The sequence below is a fragment of the Peromyscus eremicus genome, chromosome 4 (assembly GCF_949786415.1).
Source record: "Peromyscus eremicus chromosome 4, PerEre_H2_v1, whole genome shotgun sequence".
NCBI classification, from domain to species: domain Eukaryota; kingdom Metazoa; phylum Chordata; class Mammalia; order Rodentia; family Cricetidae; genus Peromyscus; species Peromyscus eremicus.
This window is the reverse complement of record NC_081419.1, coordinates 67,341,143-67,359,723: the sequence shown is the minus strand read 5'-3', so window position 1 is coordinate 67,359,723 and position 18,581 is coordinate 67,341,143. Positions and strand designations below refer to the sequence as shown.

Genomic DNA, 18,581 nt, shown 5'->3' with positions numbered 1-18,581 from the left:
GCTATTCCTAGATTTCCTTCTTAGCAATAACTTCAAGCTTTTACTAACCAAATGCTACATGCTCTGACATAGGTTGCTTAGCAACCGCGCATGTCCCCTACCCCCAGAGGGGAGGAGCCTAAGAGTAAAAGACAATTTTACTTTACTAGTGACTTATACTGACATATATAGACTCCTAACATTTTACCTAACCACTTCTAGATCATAGTTTGAGCACATAAATTACTTTTTAGAATTCCCTAATTGATCTTAGTCTTTAGTTGACCCTACCAGAGAACTCCCCTTTAGTCACTCCCCTTTTGGGTTGTAATTGGAAGCTGACAATTACTGCTTTATGTGTGGATCCTTATCACCTCTCTCTGAGACCCAGAAAAACTTCAAGCCTTACACTGCATTGCCAAAGAATTACTGCTTGTGTATACATACCGGTTTCCCCACAGCACTTGAGGAATTGATTTAGAAGAACAAAGATGAGGGCAAAAATGGAAGGAACTAGGTAGAATAATGAGAGAGCAGAAAAAGGGACAGAGAGGAGCTAAGTATGAGAACAAAAAAGAAGCTGTGTAGATAGAATTTGACATAGAAGAATAAAGTGAATGGACTAAAGAACTCAGTGTGTTTAGATTCATTTATTATCCCTCAGCTCAGTATTCTAGCCACTTGTAGTTTCTGTTCTGGACACTGGTAGAAATCTCCTCAGGGCAGGCACCTGTGGAGAATTTGAATTATTTCTAATGACATAAAATAACATGTTATCAATGTTCTACATTCTAAGTAACGTAATAGTTTAACTGCTGACAAAACAAGTTAATGACAATAAAATTTAAGTTCTAGAAGTCTTACCTTATGTTCACATTTCTGATCAACTGGCAGTTTCAACCACTCACTGTCATCTCCCATTGTGCTTCTAGTTTTTTCTTGGAGTTAAAAGTAGTTCCTAGTCAGATAAAAGTAGACAGTAGATACTCGTTAACTCTAACAACAAGTAGTCTTTTACAACAAAAATGATTTTTCTTCCATTATTAACATGTATGTATAAATAAGAGTTAAAAGTCCATTCTTTGATCAGATGCCTACTACTTAATTCCATTAATAGAACATTTTTCTTTCTTCCTTTTTTTGTTTTTGTTTGTTTGTTTTTTGTTTTTCAAAACAGGGTCTCACTATGTCTGGCTGTCCTCAAATTCAGAGATCCACCTGCCTCTGCCTCCTGCTAGCTAGAATTAAAGGCATTTGCCACCACACCTGGCTAATAGAACATTTTCTCTCTCTCTCTGTCTCTCTCTCTGTCTCTCTCTCTGTCTCTGTCTCTCTCTCTCTCTCCCTCTCTCTCTCTGTCTTTGTTTTTGTTTTGAGACAGGATTTCTCTGTGTAGGCCTGGCTGTCTTGGAACTCGATCTATAGAGTGGGCTGGCCTCAAACTCAGAGATCTGTCTACCTTGCCTCCTGAGTGCTGGGATTAAAGGCATGCACCGCCACTGACTGGCTTAGAACATTTTCTTTATGAGAAAAAAACGGAAAGTAGATGCAAAGAGATCAATAGTTCAAGATCAGTCTCAGCTAAATCTGGTGAGTTTGAGGGCAGCCTGGGTTACATGAGACATGTCTCAAAAAAAAAAAAATCCCAACATTTTATTTTTTTCAAATGAGAAATATGATCTATGACAAAGAACTGAAAAAAAGAAAGGAAGGAAGGAGCTACTTGGCCCTTGAAAGAATGTGGGAGACAAAAATATCATACCCCCATATCAACTTCTTTGGTATATTTCTATTTGGTTACAAAAAAAAAATTCAGACACATGAATAGCTCTGAAAAGCCGTCTTTTTATAAAAGAAATCTCCATCCACAGAGGAAGCCTTCATTAACAAACAGAGGAATTTCTTCATCTTTGGAGGTCCCCTTCTCTGCCCCAAATCAGGATACTGGATTTTCTCATAGAGGAGACTAGACTCCATATTTGGGTCACAGAGATTGTTACAGATGTCATCTATTCTTCAAAGGACAGGTTATCTCACTTTGTGTAATCAAGCAAACTTTTATTTACTATGCATTCCTCCTCTCTAAAAATGTCAAGTCTCTATTCCTTTCTATAACTTAGAAAACTATAAAAACTTCAATCATCTCCCCTGTATGTATTTAAGAAATGCATATTCCTTACTGTGAATTCCTCTACTATTGGTTTCATGCACTTATTTATCCAACCTTCAGAGAACATAGACATTTTCTCTTTCTCTTTTTTTCTTCTGGTTTTTCAAGATAGAGTTTCTTTGAGTAGCCGTGGCTGTCCTAGAACTCACTTTGTAAACCAGGTTGGCCTCAAACTTGGAAATCAGCCTGCCTCTGCCTCCCCAGTGCTGGGATTAAAGGAGTTGCCACCACAGCCCAGCAAGAAAATGTTTTTTTCAGATAATCATACCTAAAATTCCTTTTTTTTTTTTTTTTTTTTTTTTTTTTGAGATACAGTTTCTCTGTGTAGCCCTGGCTGTCCTGGAACTTACTCTATAGACCAGGCTGGCCTTTAACTCAGATTATCGCCTGCCTCTGCCTTCTGAGTGTTGGGTTTAAAGGTGTGCATCGGAGGCTGGAGAGATGGCTCAGTGGTTAAGAGCACTGGCTGCTCTTCCAGAGGACCCAGGTTCAATTCCCAGCAACCACATGGCAGCTAACAACTATCTGTAACTCCAGTTCCCTGGGATCTGACAATCTGACATCTTCACGCCAATGCACATAAAATAAAGTTAAATAAATTTTAAAAATAAATAAATAAAGGTGTGCACCATTACCACCCAGCACCTAAAATTTCTTATAGAAAATAATTTATATGAGCCAGGCATGGTGATACAAGCTTGCAATCCTTGTCCTCAGGAAGCTGAGGCATGAAACCTTGTCTTAAAATAATACACAACAGACTAGAACAGAAGCTGGATATGGTGGCTCAAGCCTGTAATCCTATCACCCATGATGCTAAGGTAGGAGAATTATTGAAAGATGAAGGCCAGGTTGGGTTACAGAGTGAGTTTGAAGCCACACTCTACTAGACTGAGACTTATAGAGAGGAGGAATATCATTACAGATAAATCTCAATACTACCTAGCTTTCTACATAGTCCTGGTAAATATGAATCTAACCCATGCTTATACAAACTAGTAAATGATTAAATCCATAAACAATTTGTTCCTTTGTAAATAGTCTGCATATTTAAACCTTTTTTGCTGTTGTTTTTGAGACAGTTTCACTATGTAGCCTTGGCTAGCACAGAGCTTGATTGCTACATAGACAGGCTGGCCTAGAACTCCCGAAGATTCAGTTGCCTTCCATCTCACAAGTGCTGGGATTAAAAGTGTGAGCCACCATGCCCAGCTTAAACCATTTTCAAAATATTTATTTCTATTTATGTGTGTGTACTAGGGTGGGGTATCCCTGTGGAGATCAGAAGGTGTCAGATTCCCTAGAGCTGGAGTTACAGCCAGTTATGAACTGCCTGACATGGGTGCTGGGAGCTGAAATCAGATCCTCTGGAAGAGCAGTAGCACCTAAACATCTCTCTGGCCTCATATTTAAGCAATTTTTAGCAAGGCTTATAGTCAATATACCTTTAACAACTTTATGCTTTCCATTAGGAAACACTTTTCCTTCTGATTGTGAAAATATGTTACTGAAGAAACTTTACCATTTACTATACAAAATATATAAAGAAAAGTATTAAATGAAAATTTACTACCAGTTAGTAATTAAAATGAGCATAGTACATAAATCACATGAAAGACAGGTGGTGGTGACTCATACCTTTAATCCCAGCACTCAGGAGGCAGAGCCAGGTGGATCTCTTTGAGTTTGAGGCCAGCCTGGGCTACAGAGTGAGATCCAGTCACCAAAACTACACAGAGAAACCCTGTCTCAAAAAAACAAACAAAAAACAAAACAAAAACAAAAACAAAAGAAAAAAAAAAGACAAGGCTACTACTCTTTTAATCCTTTGTGCTCTGTTTTTGGCCTAGGTTGCCCTTAAACTCACTATGTAGCTGAGGTTTATCTTAAAATTCTGATCCTTCAGTCTCCACCTCTCAAATGCTGACATTTTAGGTACAAGCAACTATGCCTAGGTAAGGCATTTTTTGCAACTACAAATATTTTCATGTTTTTGAGAATATTATATAACTCAACACCCACACAGCACTTCATTCTGTGAAAGTAACACAATCAGCAATCTTACTGAGCTTTTAACTACTGAGCCACCTCTGCTGCCTCTCAAAGTCCTTAAAGCGTATTAATCCATCTGTGTTTACATTAACTGTGTGAGGGAAAAAACTTCTTCCCCTTTTACATATAAATTCACAAAGATGAGGTAACTTGCCAAAACAACAAAACTGGTATACAGTGAGACTACACTCAAAGTCTTTTTCTTTACATTTTATTCCTTCCCATAAAACAGAAGGAAACATCCCAGAAAAAAAAAAAAATGCTTAAAAACAAAGACTAAGTTGTAACAGTTTACTACAGTAAGCACAGCTCTACTTAAGACTTCTCTCCCAAATCTCCATGCCTGGGAAATAACAGCAGTATTTTAGAGCAGAAGTCAAATCTTAATAGAGAATTTGCAGAAACTCAAATTCAGCAACAGTGAACTAGGGTAATAGTCTGGGAAACCATACTGCTTTACCTGCATATACTCAACCACCCATATATACTAAAATTGATGCTAACTGAATAAGATCGACATAAGAATGTTCACAGGAAGTTTGACATAGTCAGAGTTGTTTATCAAAAGGACAGTGAATAGTGGTGTATTGAAAATAAAATACTAAATAGCAATTGAAAACAAATGAATTATGTAGTACTCTTCAAATTCTATAGGGAAGACCCTCTCTCTCCTCATTAATTATATGCTAATATGCTTGTAAATATTAGAGCTCTACATTCAAGTTCTCTAGGTGAGTGCAAGATGGTCTAACTGCTATGGATCTTGGTCTAACTTTGGTAGATCATAAAAATGCTAAGCACAGCCAGGTGTTGGTGACTCACACCTTTAAAAACAGCACTTGGGAGGCAGAGGCAGGTGGATCTCTGTGAGTTCGAGGCCAGCCTGGTCTACAGAGTGAGTTCCAGGACAGCCAGAGCTGCACAGAGAAACCCTGTCTCAAAAAAAAAAAAAAAAAAAAAAAAAAAAAAGTCTTGAAAACATTCTCTAAGAGAATGTTAATAATAATTTCATAATCTGTGATTTCATTCCTTGTTCTTTTCTTCCCGTTAGTCCTGCTCTTCTTTAAGAAACATGAAAAAAAGGTCCGGAAGAGCAGCCAGTGCTCTTAACCTCTGAGCCACCTCTCCAATCCCTTTTTCCAATACTTTTAACCTAAAAATTTTTAAGTTTCCCTATTTTTTGTTGTTTGCAGAGCTAGTTCTTTCCCGATACCTTAAGAATCAAACTCCAGGTCATTGGAGATGTGGTATGTGCCAAGAGCCTTTAACCACTGGGCAATCCTGTGAGTCCTTGTTTAGTTCATTCCTTTTTCTGAAACAGGGACTTGCTGTGCTTAATAGCCAAGGAACGGTTTGAACTCATGATTTCTTCTGCTTTAGCCTCCTGAGTGATTATTACAGGCATAACAAAACTCAAGTTCTAGAATTTCTGACACATAGAAACAAAAACCACATCGCTATGTGTATGAGTTATGAAGCCTCACAATAAAATTGGCAGGTTGCAGGCTAGAGAGATGGCTCTGCAGTTAAGAGCACTTGCTGCCTCTTCCAAAGGATCTGAGTTATGCTTCTAGCACCCATATGGTGGTTTATAACTACCCATTCCAAGGGATAAATACTTTCGATGCACAAATTTTCATAGGTTAAATAAATCTAAGAACAACATCAACAAAAAACTTGGTATGTTAGCTATGCATGGTGGTATACTTCTGAAACTCCAGCATTTGGGAAGCTAAGACATGCCAGTTTGAGGCCACCTTGGGCCACATAGCACGTAGTGAGTTACAGGCTAACCTCAGCTCTGTCAAGACCCTCAAAAAAAGCAAGCAAATAAACAGAAACTGACATGTTAACCTACCATCCAATCAACAAATTGTAATACTACAGGCATTATTGCATCTGTATGTTTTTCCACCCTCTCCTTTTGTGCACAAAAGCACTTCCTTAAAGAATGTTCAATCTGTCTTTTAGTTGTTTGAGACAGGATCTTTCTACATAGGATGTCCTGGAACTCACTATGTACAGTGCTTAGATTAAAGGCATGCACCACCACATCCCGTTTAAATCTATATCTTAATCACTTTTTCTTTTTTTGAGACAGGGTCTCATAAATCATGCAGTTCTGGATGGCCTGAAACTTGGATGTAGAACAGGCTGGCCTCAAACTCACAAAAGATCCTCTTGCCTCTGTTTCACAAGTGCTGGGATTATGCCCTGGCTCAATCATATTCTATGTAACAAACTCCGACTATACTCATCTGAATAAAAGTTATCACATCGAGTGTACTTTTCTATGAGCTGCTATTTCACTCACCATTTTGTTTGTAAAATTTATATACATTAGTCAAACTGTGATTCAAAGGTTGGGTATAGTTCAGTATTGGAGTGCTTGTCTAGCATGTTTGAGCCCTGTGTTCTTTCCCAGCCCTGAAAACGAAGTGTAGTTCAGAGTCACGTGCTTGTCTACAAACTGTACTTTCAGAGATAAGCAGACATGGAAATAAACATTTAGGAACTTGTGTAGCATCAGTTCTAACTTCTTTTACTGTAGTGGGTTTATTTAGCAAGGTTTAAGTGTTGTGGTAGTTTGAATGTAATTGGCCCCCATAATCCTACAATCTCATAGGGAGTGGCACTATTAGGAAATGTGGCCTTGTTGGAGGAAGTGTGTCATTGTGGGAGCAGGCTTTGAGGTTTCATATACTCAGGATACTTCCCAGTTGAGTCAGTTAATTTCCTGTTGCCTCCAAGATGTAGCAGTCTTAGCTCCAGTACCACCTCTGCCTGCACGCCGCCATGCTCCCCGCCATGATGGACTGAACCTCTGAACTGCAATCAGCCACCACAATTAAAACGTTTCCTTGGTAAGAGCTGTTGTGGTCATGGTGTCTCTTCACAGCAATAGGAAACCCTAACTAAGACAAGTGTAAATTAAACAAACAAAGCAAAAGAATGTAGAGTGAGTCTGTGAAGTAATCAAGGTCAGACCTTGAATGGCCTTCTAAGCAAATGTTATACAATTAGACACCAGTAGAACAGTGAAAGGAAGACTTTGAAGGACTGATAGTAAAACTATATTCGCTATCAAATTTGTATATTTCTTTTCCTCAGCAGTGACTTGTTTTTTAATTTATTGATTGAGTAACTGACTGATTACTGATTGAAATGCTAGGGATTAAATTTGGAGCCTTATGCATTCTAGGTCAGTGTTCCACTGAGCTACAGCCCCAGTCAAACCTGTATTTTTCATAGAGGGGCTGGAGATGTGACTTGGTTGGTAGAGAACTTGCAGAGTACACACAAAGTCTTAGGATACATGAACCCATCTCAAAAACAAAAACAATCAAAGATCATATAATGTAAATGCAAATCAATGCAAAGAATAAACTGAAAAACCATAAAAAGAGAAGAAAAGCAGTCAGAAGGCCGCAAAGAGTTTAAATGAAAGATGATGGTAGTCTGGACATAAGGTAAGAGTCATGTTCTAAGTACCTAAACATTCCTTTACTGAGTTCCCTTTACAGGATGGAAAAGGAATTTTAGACAAGCCAAGTTAAGATGGCCAGGCAGTGGTGGCACTCGCCTTTAATCCCTGAACTTGGGAGGCCGAGGCAGGTGGATCTCTGTGAGTTCCAGGACAGCCAGAGCTGTTATACAGAGAAACCAAGTCTTGAAAAACAAAACAAAACAAGATGTATATTAGACAAGTGGAGATGTAGGCAGCAGTTGGGGATTCAAGCCTGAAGCACCAAGAAGATATATGACCTGGAGATTCAAAAGTAGGAGTGTCAAAGACATATGTAACTAAAACCAAGGCAGTGAATGACAACACACAGAGAGAGGACACAGTGGAGAGACCAAGGATAGTTTAAATTAGGAGTGAACAGAACAGGCTGGACTTGAGTGGTATTGCATGCCTATACTCTCAGGACTCAGGAAGCAGGAGCAGGAACATTTAAGTTTGAGGCTACAAGACCCTATTTTAACAACAACAACAACAACAACAACAAAAAGAACAACATTCCAGTTCCAACAGCAACAAAATGCAAAAAACAAGCCCTGCAGTTCATCATATACAGTGTTGCCTAGCACACACACAACCACCAAACACTAGCCAAGGAAAGAAAAAAATATGCAATCATTTCAAAAGCAGTAATTCATCAAATTTCAGTTTTTGTTCTTGAGAAAAATTTTATGATCTTCTATTTTATCTTGGAATCTAAATTTTTTAAACTATTCTGTTATTTTCAGAACCACTATAAACTTGAAAAGAGGTCAGGGATAAGTTTCTTAGATAACATGCTGAGTTAGAAACATATGTAGAAAAGTAAGAACAATAATACTCTACCATTGTGTGGATTGTATGAGTTAGTTTACATAAAAATTCCTGGAGACCAGATACTTAGCATCTAGTAAGGGCTCAAGGGCTCAAAAACACAATTTGTTATCATCTGCCATTCCCAATTTGAGAGCATTTATTTCATTCACTCCAAAATTTGACTTTAATTTACAATTTTACAGAATTCAAACATTCAAAGTGAATTCAGTTCTAAAAAAACTTGCTTCTGATACTTTAATCAATAAATCAAACTGAACATCTGAAAAATAAAATATACTAAACATAATAATACATAGACCCCTTAATAGTTTTATAGTCGTCGTTCTCCCCCCTCCCCCACTTTCTTGTGGCCCTGGCTGTTCTGGAACTAGCTCTATAGACAGGCTTGACCTCCACAAGAGATTCGCCTGCCTCTTCCTCCCGAGTTCTGGGATTAAAGGTGTATGTCATCACTACCCGGCTGCCTTCTTTACTTTTATTGGTGCATTGGCCAAGTATAGAAATTAAACCAGTGCCATATGCCTCCTTTTTAGACAGTCTCACTAGGTAGCTCAAGCTAGCCTCCAAATTTACAATTCTGCTGACTCGGCTTCCCATTTACTAGGATTATAGGTATGGGCCACTACACCTAGCTGTTATTTATTTGCCATTAAAGTGATTACTGGAAAGCCATACTTTGTCTCCCTGTGCAAATATTAACTAACAATTATCATAAAGAAAGACCATGCTCTGATGTTCAGAATTTATCCAGGAAAGTAATGAAGAAACACAATCTGTGTAATATGGTATACTTGTAAAACAAAACTTTGGTTTCACAAAAGGTCACAGGTTAAAGGCCTGGTAATCTCTCCTTAGAGAAATGAAATACTTTACAATATATAGCACAAATTAAAACCAAATAAACATTAATAACTAGAAAGAAAAAATGTAAATATATAATCAACTGACAAATGGATGACTAAAATGTGGTGACCTAATACAGTGAAATATTAGGAATACAAAGAAACAAAATACAGATAAAGTTTATAGCATGAATGACCCTTGACAACATTATGCTAAATCACAGGATTCTATATGGTATGATTCCATTTTTATAAAATGTCCAAAACAGGTTTTAAAAAAAAGTAAGATTAGCAAATGCTTAGGACTTAAATATTTGAAAGTATTAGGGGGAAAGGGTGTAAGAGTTTCTTTTGGGGAGAATAGAAATTCTCAAGGTATTTTTTGCTTTTCTTGGTTGGTACAGGGGAGGGAGGAGGGTTGGTTGAACATATTAGGCAAGCACTCTACCACTGAGTTAAATCCCTTGGCCTCTTTTGGAAGTAATGGAAATGTTTTTAAATTGTGGTGATAGCTACACAAAAACTAACCAAGTTTACTAACAAAGCCCTGAGAAGATAAACCACGATATCCTTAAGAAGTTTAGAATAGCATAAGTAAGATACATAAACAAATAGCTATAATATAAAATAAAATACACCATATGTGGAATGTGTCATAAACAAGGGGCAAATATGGCTTACAGAAGTTCAGAGTGGGAGAGACTGTGAGTGACAACCTCATGGCATCTGAAAGGTAGATAAAATTTTTTAAAATGTGTATTAACAGGGAATGGTGGTAAATACCTGTGATTTCAACATTTGGGAAACTGAGGCAAAAAGAGGATTGTGAGTTTGAGGCCAGCATGGGCTACGTTGTAAGATTCTGTCTCAAGAAAGGGGAGGAACAGGTAGAAAAGAAATAATTTTACATTTAGGAAACATTAAAGGCAAAGCTTTGGAGACAGGAAGGTATTAATCATATTTACAGACACTCCTAAGTTTAAAATCAGAGAGGTTAAGGTCAGAGCATGGAGGTAATGATTAATAATAAAAATCACTTAAAAGACACTTAAGACAGGCAACAGTGGCACTCGGGAGGCAGAGCCTGGCGGATCTCCGTGAGTTCGAGGCCAGCCTGGTTTACAGAGTAAGATCCAGGACAGGCACCAAAACTACACAGAGATACCCTGTCTCAAAAAACAAAACAAAACAGACAAAAAAGACACTTAATAGAACAATTTAGAAAGTAGAGAAAGTAGGTTTCATTTAGAGGGTGGTTCATTTTTTGTTTGAGACATGTATCTCAGTCTGGTTTTCAATTCCCAACTCTCTTGTCTCTCTCTATACCTCCTAAGTGGAGGGATTACAGGCTGTATCTCCATACATGATGAAAGCAGAGTTTTGATAGGAAATGATTACAATACTCCTCCTCCAGGAGCCAGAAATGAAGGTCTTATCAATAGGAATAGAAAGAGTGGGCAGGGATACTGAAAGGAGTATATTAAAGAGAAAGAATCAGCAAGTTGTTGCAGCTAAAGTGAGAGCTAAGCGGAAAGTCTAATGTGAAGGGGGAGGCTCCAGACTAAGAGCAAAGGTGGAAAATGGTACCCTTGAGAGAAAAATATGAGAGTTTTGAGTTATTTGTCTTTGGAGGAATGGAAGAGAAGCTAGAAGTATGAGTCTGGTTTTAGACTAGAGAAATGTCCTTCGAGGGGGGATATGTGGGGAGCACATTCAAGTGGCTAAAAATGTAACACCAGGGGTGAACAGAGGGCTCTGGGTTTTATATACAAAAACCACAAAGATGTTTATTAACAGTCTGATGTTTTGTTTTAAATGCTAACAAAACTCTTCTGAAAGATACATGATACTTGGGCTGGAGGGATGGCTCAGAGGTTAAGAACACTGACTGCTCTTCCAGAGGTCCTGAGTTCAATTCCGAGCAACCACATGATGGCTCACAGCCATCTATAATGGGATCTGGTGCCCTCTTCTGGCCTGCAAGCAGGACACTATATACATAATAAATAAACCTTAAAAAAAAAAAAAAAGATACATGATACTTGCGGTGACTCCTACAGTCTAGTCCCTATAAAAATATTCAGGAATTTCAGGTGGCTCAATGTTCCTAGGAGATTTTACCACTACCTATAACTGAGGCAAAGACAAAGAGGTCAATGAAAAGAATTTTGTTCTACCAAAGAATTACTCATAATACTGATATATCTAATGTCTCCAAAGACTTCAAATATGACATAGTCTGTACTGTTACTAGTAAAAGTTTACACATAATTGCTTATTTTTAGAGGTTAAGAAATGTTTAAGTTTCTACATGTTTATACATAAAGGCAGAACTTAGAATAATTTTTCAAACTGTCCCATTTTTATACATAAAGGTAGAACTTAGAATAAATTTCAAACTGTCCCATTTTCAGCGTAGTGTTTAAATAACAAATTTTCTATTATATATACATGTTTTATGATGGGATTTTACATGACATACTTGCATGTCTGAGCATAAAATCTCGTCATAAAACATAGACCCCAGCAATCTAGTATTCTTATTCTTCAAATACCAAAAATAAGGCACAGAGAGATTATGTGATAAATAATGTTAGAGCTGGAATTAGAACTTGTCTCCTACTTTACAGTACATCTATTACTCTTCCCCAAATACTCAAATGCTCAAATGTGGTATCTTTTTATTTTAAATTCCTATGTTCTGACAGTCTATAATAACCAGAGAGCTAGTAAATAGTGTGGTTTTGCATTTTACTTGGAAAGAATTGTTGGCAGTTCAACTCTTCTATGGCAAATGTCCAAGCTCTTGACCTACAAAGCTCTTCACTATCACAATACAAGAGCTCTGAATTTGATTACCATTCCTGGACTCTCACTCCGACTAAGAAAATGCTACTGCAGAATCACAGTAAGAGTCTGAGAAGCTTGAGGGAAGAGTCTGCCCACTCAAAACACAACCCCTAACCTTTATGCCTATAGTTCCAGCTATTTAGAGGTTAAAGCAAGAGGATACCTTGATTCCAAAGGTTTGGGAGCCAGCCTGGGTATCATACCAATATCACCAATCTCATAAATAAATACATGAATAAATGAATAATAAACCAGATCAGCAAGGTGGCTCACTGTGCAAAAGTACTTGTTGTCAGCATGATGACCTGAGTTCAATCTCTGGGATCCACATGATGTAAGGAAAGAGCCAACTCCTGCAAGCTGTCCTCTGGTATCCACATACAGACTGTGACATGCACATGTTCACAACCCTAAATACATAAATGCTCTAAAAATTAAAAAAATTAAACCTTTTAAATGATCACTGACATACAATGATACTCTTTTTTTAAAAGGCAGTAATTATGAAACAAAATAATATTTTAGAGAATATTTAGAGAGCTTTACTCAAACCACATTTAGGAAGGGCATATGGACTAAAAAAGAGTAAAAAATTATGTAACTGTCACAGAATATTTGAGATTATTATTACTTGTCCAAGGCCCAAAAGAATCTCATCTATGTGGAAGTAACAAAAATGTTAACACTTTCCTTCTAACAAACACACACACCTTCACTGCCTTCAGATGTCTCCAATAACAAGAACAAGCGTGAATCATCATACTTGTGTACTCTGCATTATCGGAGGTAGAAATTTGAACTGCTTCTCTAGCAAGTTTTCTCACCTAACTTCAGCCATGGTTGCTTTCTTTGTTCTGGGATCATGACCTCCCACATATTCCCTCAGAAACTGAGGTAAAGAACTGTATCATTTACATTGTGCTATCCTATCAGCAGGAAAGAGGGTTAGCTGGATTCTCCCTAATAGATGATCACTGTCAATGTTTCCAAAAGGGGTACTGGATACCAACACAGGCCTCTGGGGAGATGGAAAGCTAAAGCCGCTGAGAATTAGGTCAACTTTGACAATTACTGCTCAACACTACCAAGGTGACTGAAAACCTAAAGCTTACTCATGCAGGAGGCTAGCCAGGTCTCTAAATCCCAAGCTAAGAACCCAAGGCCCCAGAGCACTAGACTCGGCTCCACCCATTCTGCCCCACCAGGTTCAACTCTGGTAAAAATCAATCCTGTCTTCATCCCAAGCAGGAACTAGGCCGGGGAAAGCCAGGTCATGGACAGGACTTAAACACAACACATCCAAACACTCTAAGGCTGCTGGCACCACCGAGGTACAGCTGATGCCCTGGCTTTAACACACTGCAGCAGGCATTGTTTTCGCTCCTTCCCGGACTTAGACTCTGAAAGGCCTGTTAAGACCCCTGAACTGTCCACCAGGGCTTCTGGACCAGGACGGGATGCTTGACCCCTTTCGGTAGTCTGACACTTACGCTACCCTAGCAGGGAGAGGTCGGGCCCTAATGTCCGTGCATGATCAGCAGGAATACCCGGTAGCAGGCATAGCAGGCGGGAGGCAGCCGCATTGGCAAGTCAGCTGCTGGGAACCGCCTCCTCCGGGGGGCGGGGACAGAAGCACTGCTGTCAGAGTGCCCGCCCCACCCTCAATGCCCCTCTGCACGCCCACAGATCGCTTAAAGGGGCCGCAGCGATCATGACCCAGAGGTCGGCATTCCCAGGATACTGCCTCCAGCTCAAAGGTTTTCCAAAGCAGGATATAAATGACGTAACAACTTGGAAGTGGATCTCTGGTTTGGTAGTAATACAGGTAATGTCACAGAAATGAAGGAGATGACTAGTTTCCAATATCACAATTCTAAGTCTTTGAAGAGTGTTAAAAAAAATTATTGCAGACAACAGTCAAACTATTAGAGTAAATATCCAGATGTCATCATGGAAGCTGCTTTTTTCATTAACCTCTCTTCAAACTGCAGCACAAAGACACAGAAAGAAATTCCAAAAGCTTTCCAATGCTTCCTCTTGCCCTTTCACAGACTTCCTTAACAGCAAAGGGAAGGCTCCCAAGTAATGATATCAGTTAGGTAGGAAGGTTAATAGGAGGCAAAAGTGTAAAACAACTTTCCCCCTTTTGTGAATAAAAGATAGCTTTCCAAAAATTCACCAAGAATTTACAAGTCTATGTAAACAAAGGAATATTGCATACAAATACAATTGGGATATACAGTCATTTAATTTAAGAGGAAGCTCTTGATAAATTTGTAGGGAAACTGCATTGTATCTCAGGGACTAAGCCGGAGTGATGGCTCAGCAGGTAAGTGTATCTACTGAACAAGCATAGCAAACTGAGTTCAATCTCTAGAATCTACATAGAGATGGAAGGAGAGAACTCTACAAAGTCCTCCTACTTCCACACAATACCATGGCACATGCACCCCACCCTCAATGCACACAATTAAAATAAAAAACCTCAGGGAGTAAAAGCATAGTCTTTGAGATCTTCTAAGATTATTCTTGCATATCAATTTTCTTCACACTGAATGAGAAAAAGACATTCCTCCATTGAATTATTTTAATTTTGCAGCACTAGGGCTTGAACAAAGGGTCTTGTACATGTTAGGTAAGACCACTCCTTAGAGCTCTGTCCTTTGCCTTCTTAAAAACTTACTTTATATTTTGAAACAATGTTTCACTAACTCGCTCAGGTGTCCTATGAATTCTTTGTATAGTCTAGGCAGGTCTTGAACTTGTGATTCTCCTGGTTCAGTCTCCCAATAGCTGGATTACAGAACTGCACACCAGGCTCAGTTCCACAATATAATTTAAATGAAAAAACACACCCTACTAAAGCCATCAAATTAGTATGAGAATCAATATCTATTTATAAATTAACATCTCGAATGTGAACAGGGGTTCAAGTAGGAATTTAGGTTCAGAGGACAAGCATGAAGACTGAGCGTAGACTCAGGATATCCTTAATCTGAAGGTCTTAGAGAATTGAAGAGAAACTGACTGAAGAGTCAAGATGTTTCTACAGTACATTTACTGACATTCCTGAATTAAGTAATCAAGACCCTCTTTCATTATATACCCATGAAGTTAACATTGGTCTAAGGGTTTGTAGATTAGTCTTCCTCACCAGATTCTTAAAAAGATTTATTTTTACTACTTATGTGTATATGTGTATATCTGTGTGAGCTTGTATACACCACATTTGTGACTTGTACAGAAATGCCAGGAGAGACTACTCCCTGAGATAAGATCTTTTATTTAAAGTCAGGCTTAATGAAATATAATTCATATACAGTAAAATTTATTCCATATAGCATACAGTTCTGAAAAACACAGAGAACTACATATCCATTTCCACAAACAAGAACACCAACAGTCCAAAAACTTCCCTTGTAACCTTTATAGTTAATGCCTTTCCTCACTCCTAGGCAACCACCAATCAGTTCCTATACTTTGGCTTTTCCAACAGTGTTATATAAACAACATCATATAGTATGTTGTCTTTTTATTTTTATTTTTTTTTTCCGGAGCTGAGGACTAAACCCAGGGCCTTGTGCTTGCTAGGCAAGCGCTCTACCACTGAGCTAAATTCTCAACCCCGTGTGTTGTCTTTTGAGTCTAGTTTCTTTAAGTTAGTATAATACAACTGAGATAAAGGGCTGAGGTTGTGGCTCAATGGCAGACCCTTGCTCATCATGTCTGACTTCCTGGGTTCTATACCTAAGAAATGGAGCCAATTCTCTATGCAATTGTTAACGATTTGTAACATGTTCTTTAAAAAAAAAAAAAAAAAAAAAAAAAAATCAACCAGTCATCATTCATCATTTAGTATGAATCACAGTTGTTGTTTTTTTTTTTTTTTTTTTTTTTGTCTTTTGTTTTTGTTTTGTTTTGTTTTTGAGACAGGGTTTCTAACTCAGAGATTCACTTGCCTCTGCTTCCCAAGTGCTGGGAATAAAGGAAAGGGCCACCACCACCTAGCCATAGATGTCATTTTATAGCAGTTTCAAAAGTAAATACCAATGAAAACTACTCTTTCAAATTGCATCTGTGAGTAGTCAAATCAAGTTATTTTTTTTCTATACCAATGATCTATATGGATCAACAAAAGTACTGTTAGAACCCAAAAATGTACCCTTAAATACATTAGTCAGAGTTTTCTTTGCTTTAAAAAGAATTATTATTTTTATTTTTAGGTTTTTTGAGACAGGGTTTCTCTGTGTAGTTTTGGTGCCTGTCCTGGATCTTGCTCTGTAGACCAGGCTGGCCTTGAACTCACAGAGATCCGCCTGGCTCTGCCTCTCAAGTGTTGGGATTAAAAGGCATGCTCCAACACTGCCCAGCGAATTATTATTTTGAATTATGTCTAAGTATTTGTGTGTGTCTGTGCTGGGTATGTGAACACGCATGCAGGTGCCCAGGGAGGCCATTAGAGGATGCCAGATCCCCTGAAGCTGGAGTTACATACAGGCAACCATGAGCCACTTGATGTAGATGACTGGAAGTAGCAATTTCCTCAAGACAGAAACACTCCATTTCCCAGGGAACTTCCTTAACACAAAAGGTAAACAACTCAAAATAGCTTCAGGGAAGTCCATAAAACTGACCAGATTGACTAGGTCCCTCTCTCCCCAAGACCACATGAGAAAAGTTTGTTGAGAGTCACTTTCACACAAGACAAGCTGCAAAGAAGACTTTAAGACCAGCCAGGCTGCCTTGAAGAGGTTTAAACCAAGTGTCAGTGGGGAAAGGATACTCTCCAATCCTGTACCCAAGGTTCCCAGTCTTGTAGAGTTGTCATCTGTGCTGGAGTGGGCTTTGATGATGCAGCTGTTCTTCAGTCATTTCTGCTCCTGTAAGTGACCCCTCCCCCATATTCCTGTAAGTAACCCCAATAAAACTCACTGATTCACCAAGCTGAACTTTGGTATTATCCATACTTTGGTCTGTCATGGTCTCATTATGTAGGGTGAATAGGCATGTGTATGAATCTCCCCAGGAAAAGTCTTGCCACACAACGTGAACTCAGGTCCTCAAGGAGCAAAAAGTGCTCTTAATCTCAGGACCAACTCTCCAGCTGCCAAACTGGTTTTTCAATATTCAGATGGGCTTTTCTATGGATTAAATACAATTTTAAAATAATGTCTTCATATAGCAAGTCACATTAAACATCTTTATTTTCAAAAGTGTAATTTTCTAGAAGACAAAAAGAAACTATTAATAAAATTTAAGGAACATAAATAATATGCCCCATGTTACAAACAAACAAATACTAAAAGCTTTAAGAAAAAGAGTCTGGAGGCCAGCGAGACAGCTCAGTGAGTAAAAGTGCTTGCTGCCAAGCCTCACTGACCAAGTTCAATTTACAGTACCCACAAGGTAGAAGGAAAGGAAAGATCTGGTTCCTACAAGTTGTACTCTGACCTGCACACACACTAATAAATGTATTAAAAACCTTAAAAAAAATAGACAGGTCTAGAACTTTTGTATATCTTGGTAATCATGTAAACTGTATACACACACATACACACATATATATGAAAAACATTAAATATTAACAACCATTTCCAATAGAATTGAAAAGAGAACACAAAATGACATATAAATGCTGACAGCAGGACTTATAACAGACTCAAAATTGACAAATACTCATCAACTTATAAATAAGGCAAACAAATGTGGTATAGCTATATAATGGAGTATCGTACAGTCATAAAAAGGAGTAGAGTGGTGGTGCACACCTTTAATCCCGCACTCAGGAGACAGAAGCAGGCAGATCTCTGTAAGTTTGAGGCCAGCCTGGTCTACAGAGCTAGTTCCAGGACAGTCAGGGATACAGAGAAATCCTTTCTCAAAAAACAAAACCAAAAGGAATAGAGTAATGATACATGCTACAACATGTATGAATCTCAAACATTATTCAAGGAGAAAGATGTCAGATACAAAAGGACATGTGTTGTATGATTCCACTGTTATGAAGTATTATAAAGTGGTTGCTAGGGAATGAGGGGGAATGGGAAGCGACTGATAAAAGGTACAGAATTTTCTTCTGATGGAGTGACAGAAACATTTTGGAATTAGATAGTGACAGTTAACATGTTTTGTGAATGTTAGAAGCTACAAAATAAGTTCCATGGTACAGTAATTATATACTTTAAGAGTGTATAATTTATATATATTAACAAGAGACAATTTTTAAAAAGCCATTGCATACTCACTGAAGAGATACTCTACAGCCAGAAAATAGCTATTAATAGCTACACAGATGAATCTAACAGTCCACGGTGGGGAACATTAATTACTTAATATATTGTACAGCAAT

At 38.2% G+C, this 18,581-nt stretch overlaps 1 protein-coding gene across 3 annotated transcripts in view; it reads right to left on the bottom strand.

Annotated features, from left to right (window-relative positions):
• The window catches only part of Ckap5 (cytoskeleton associated protein 5), a 105,780-nt gene that overhangs the window by 77,631 nt on the left and 9,568 nt on the right, over nucleotides 1-18,581 (bottom strand). For 2 of the 3 annotated variants that reach the window (XM_059260917.1, XM_059260918.1), the window contains exon 2: nucleotides 844-937. In XM_059260917.1, coding sequence (XP_059116900.1) covers nucleotides 844-900 — 57 coding nt within the window. In that variant the 5' untranslated portion in view covers nucleotides 901-937. Of the gene's footprint in view, nucleotides 1-843; nucleotides 938-13,722; nucleotides 13,814-18,581 lie in introns of those variants that run through there. The other variant, XM_059260920.1, reaches the window with a different exon arrangement.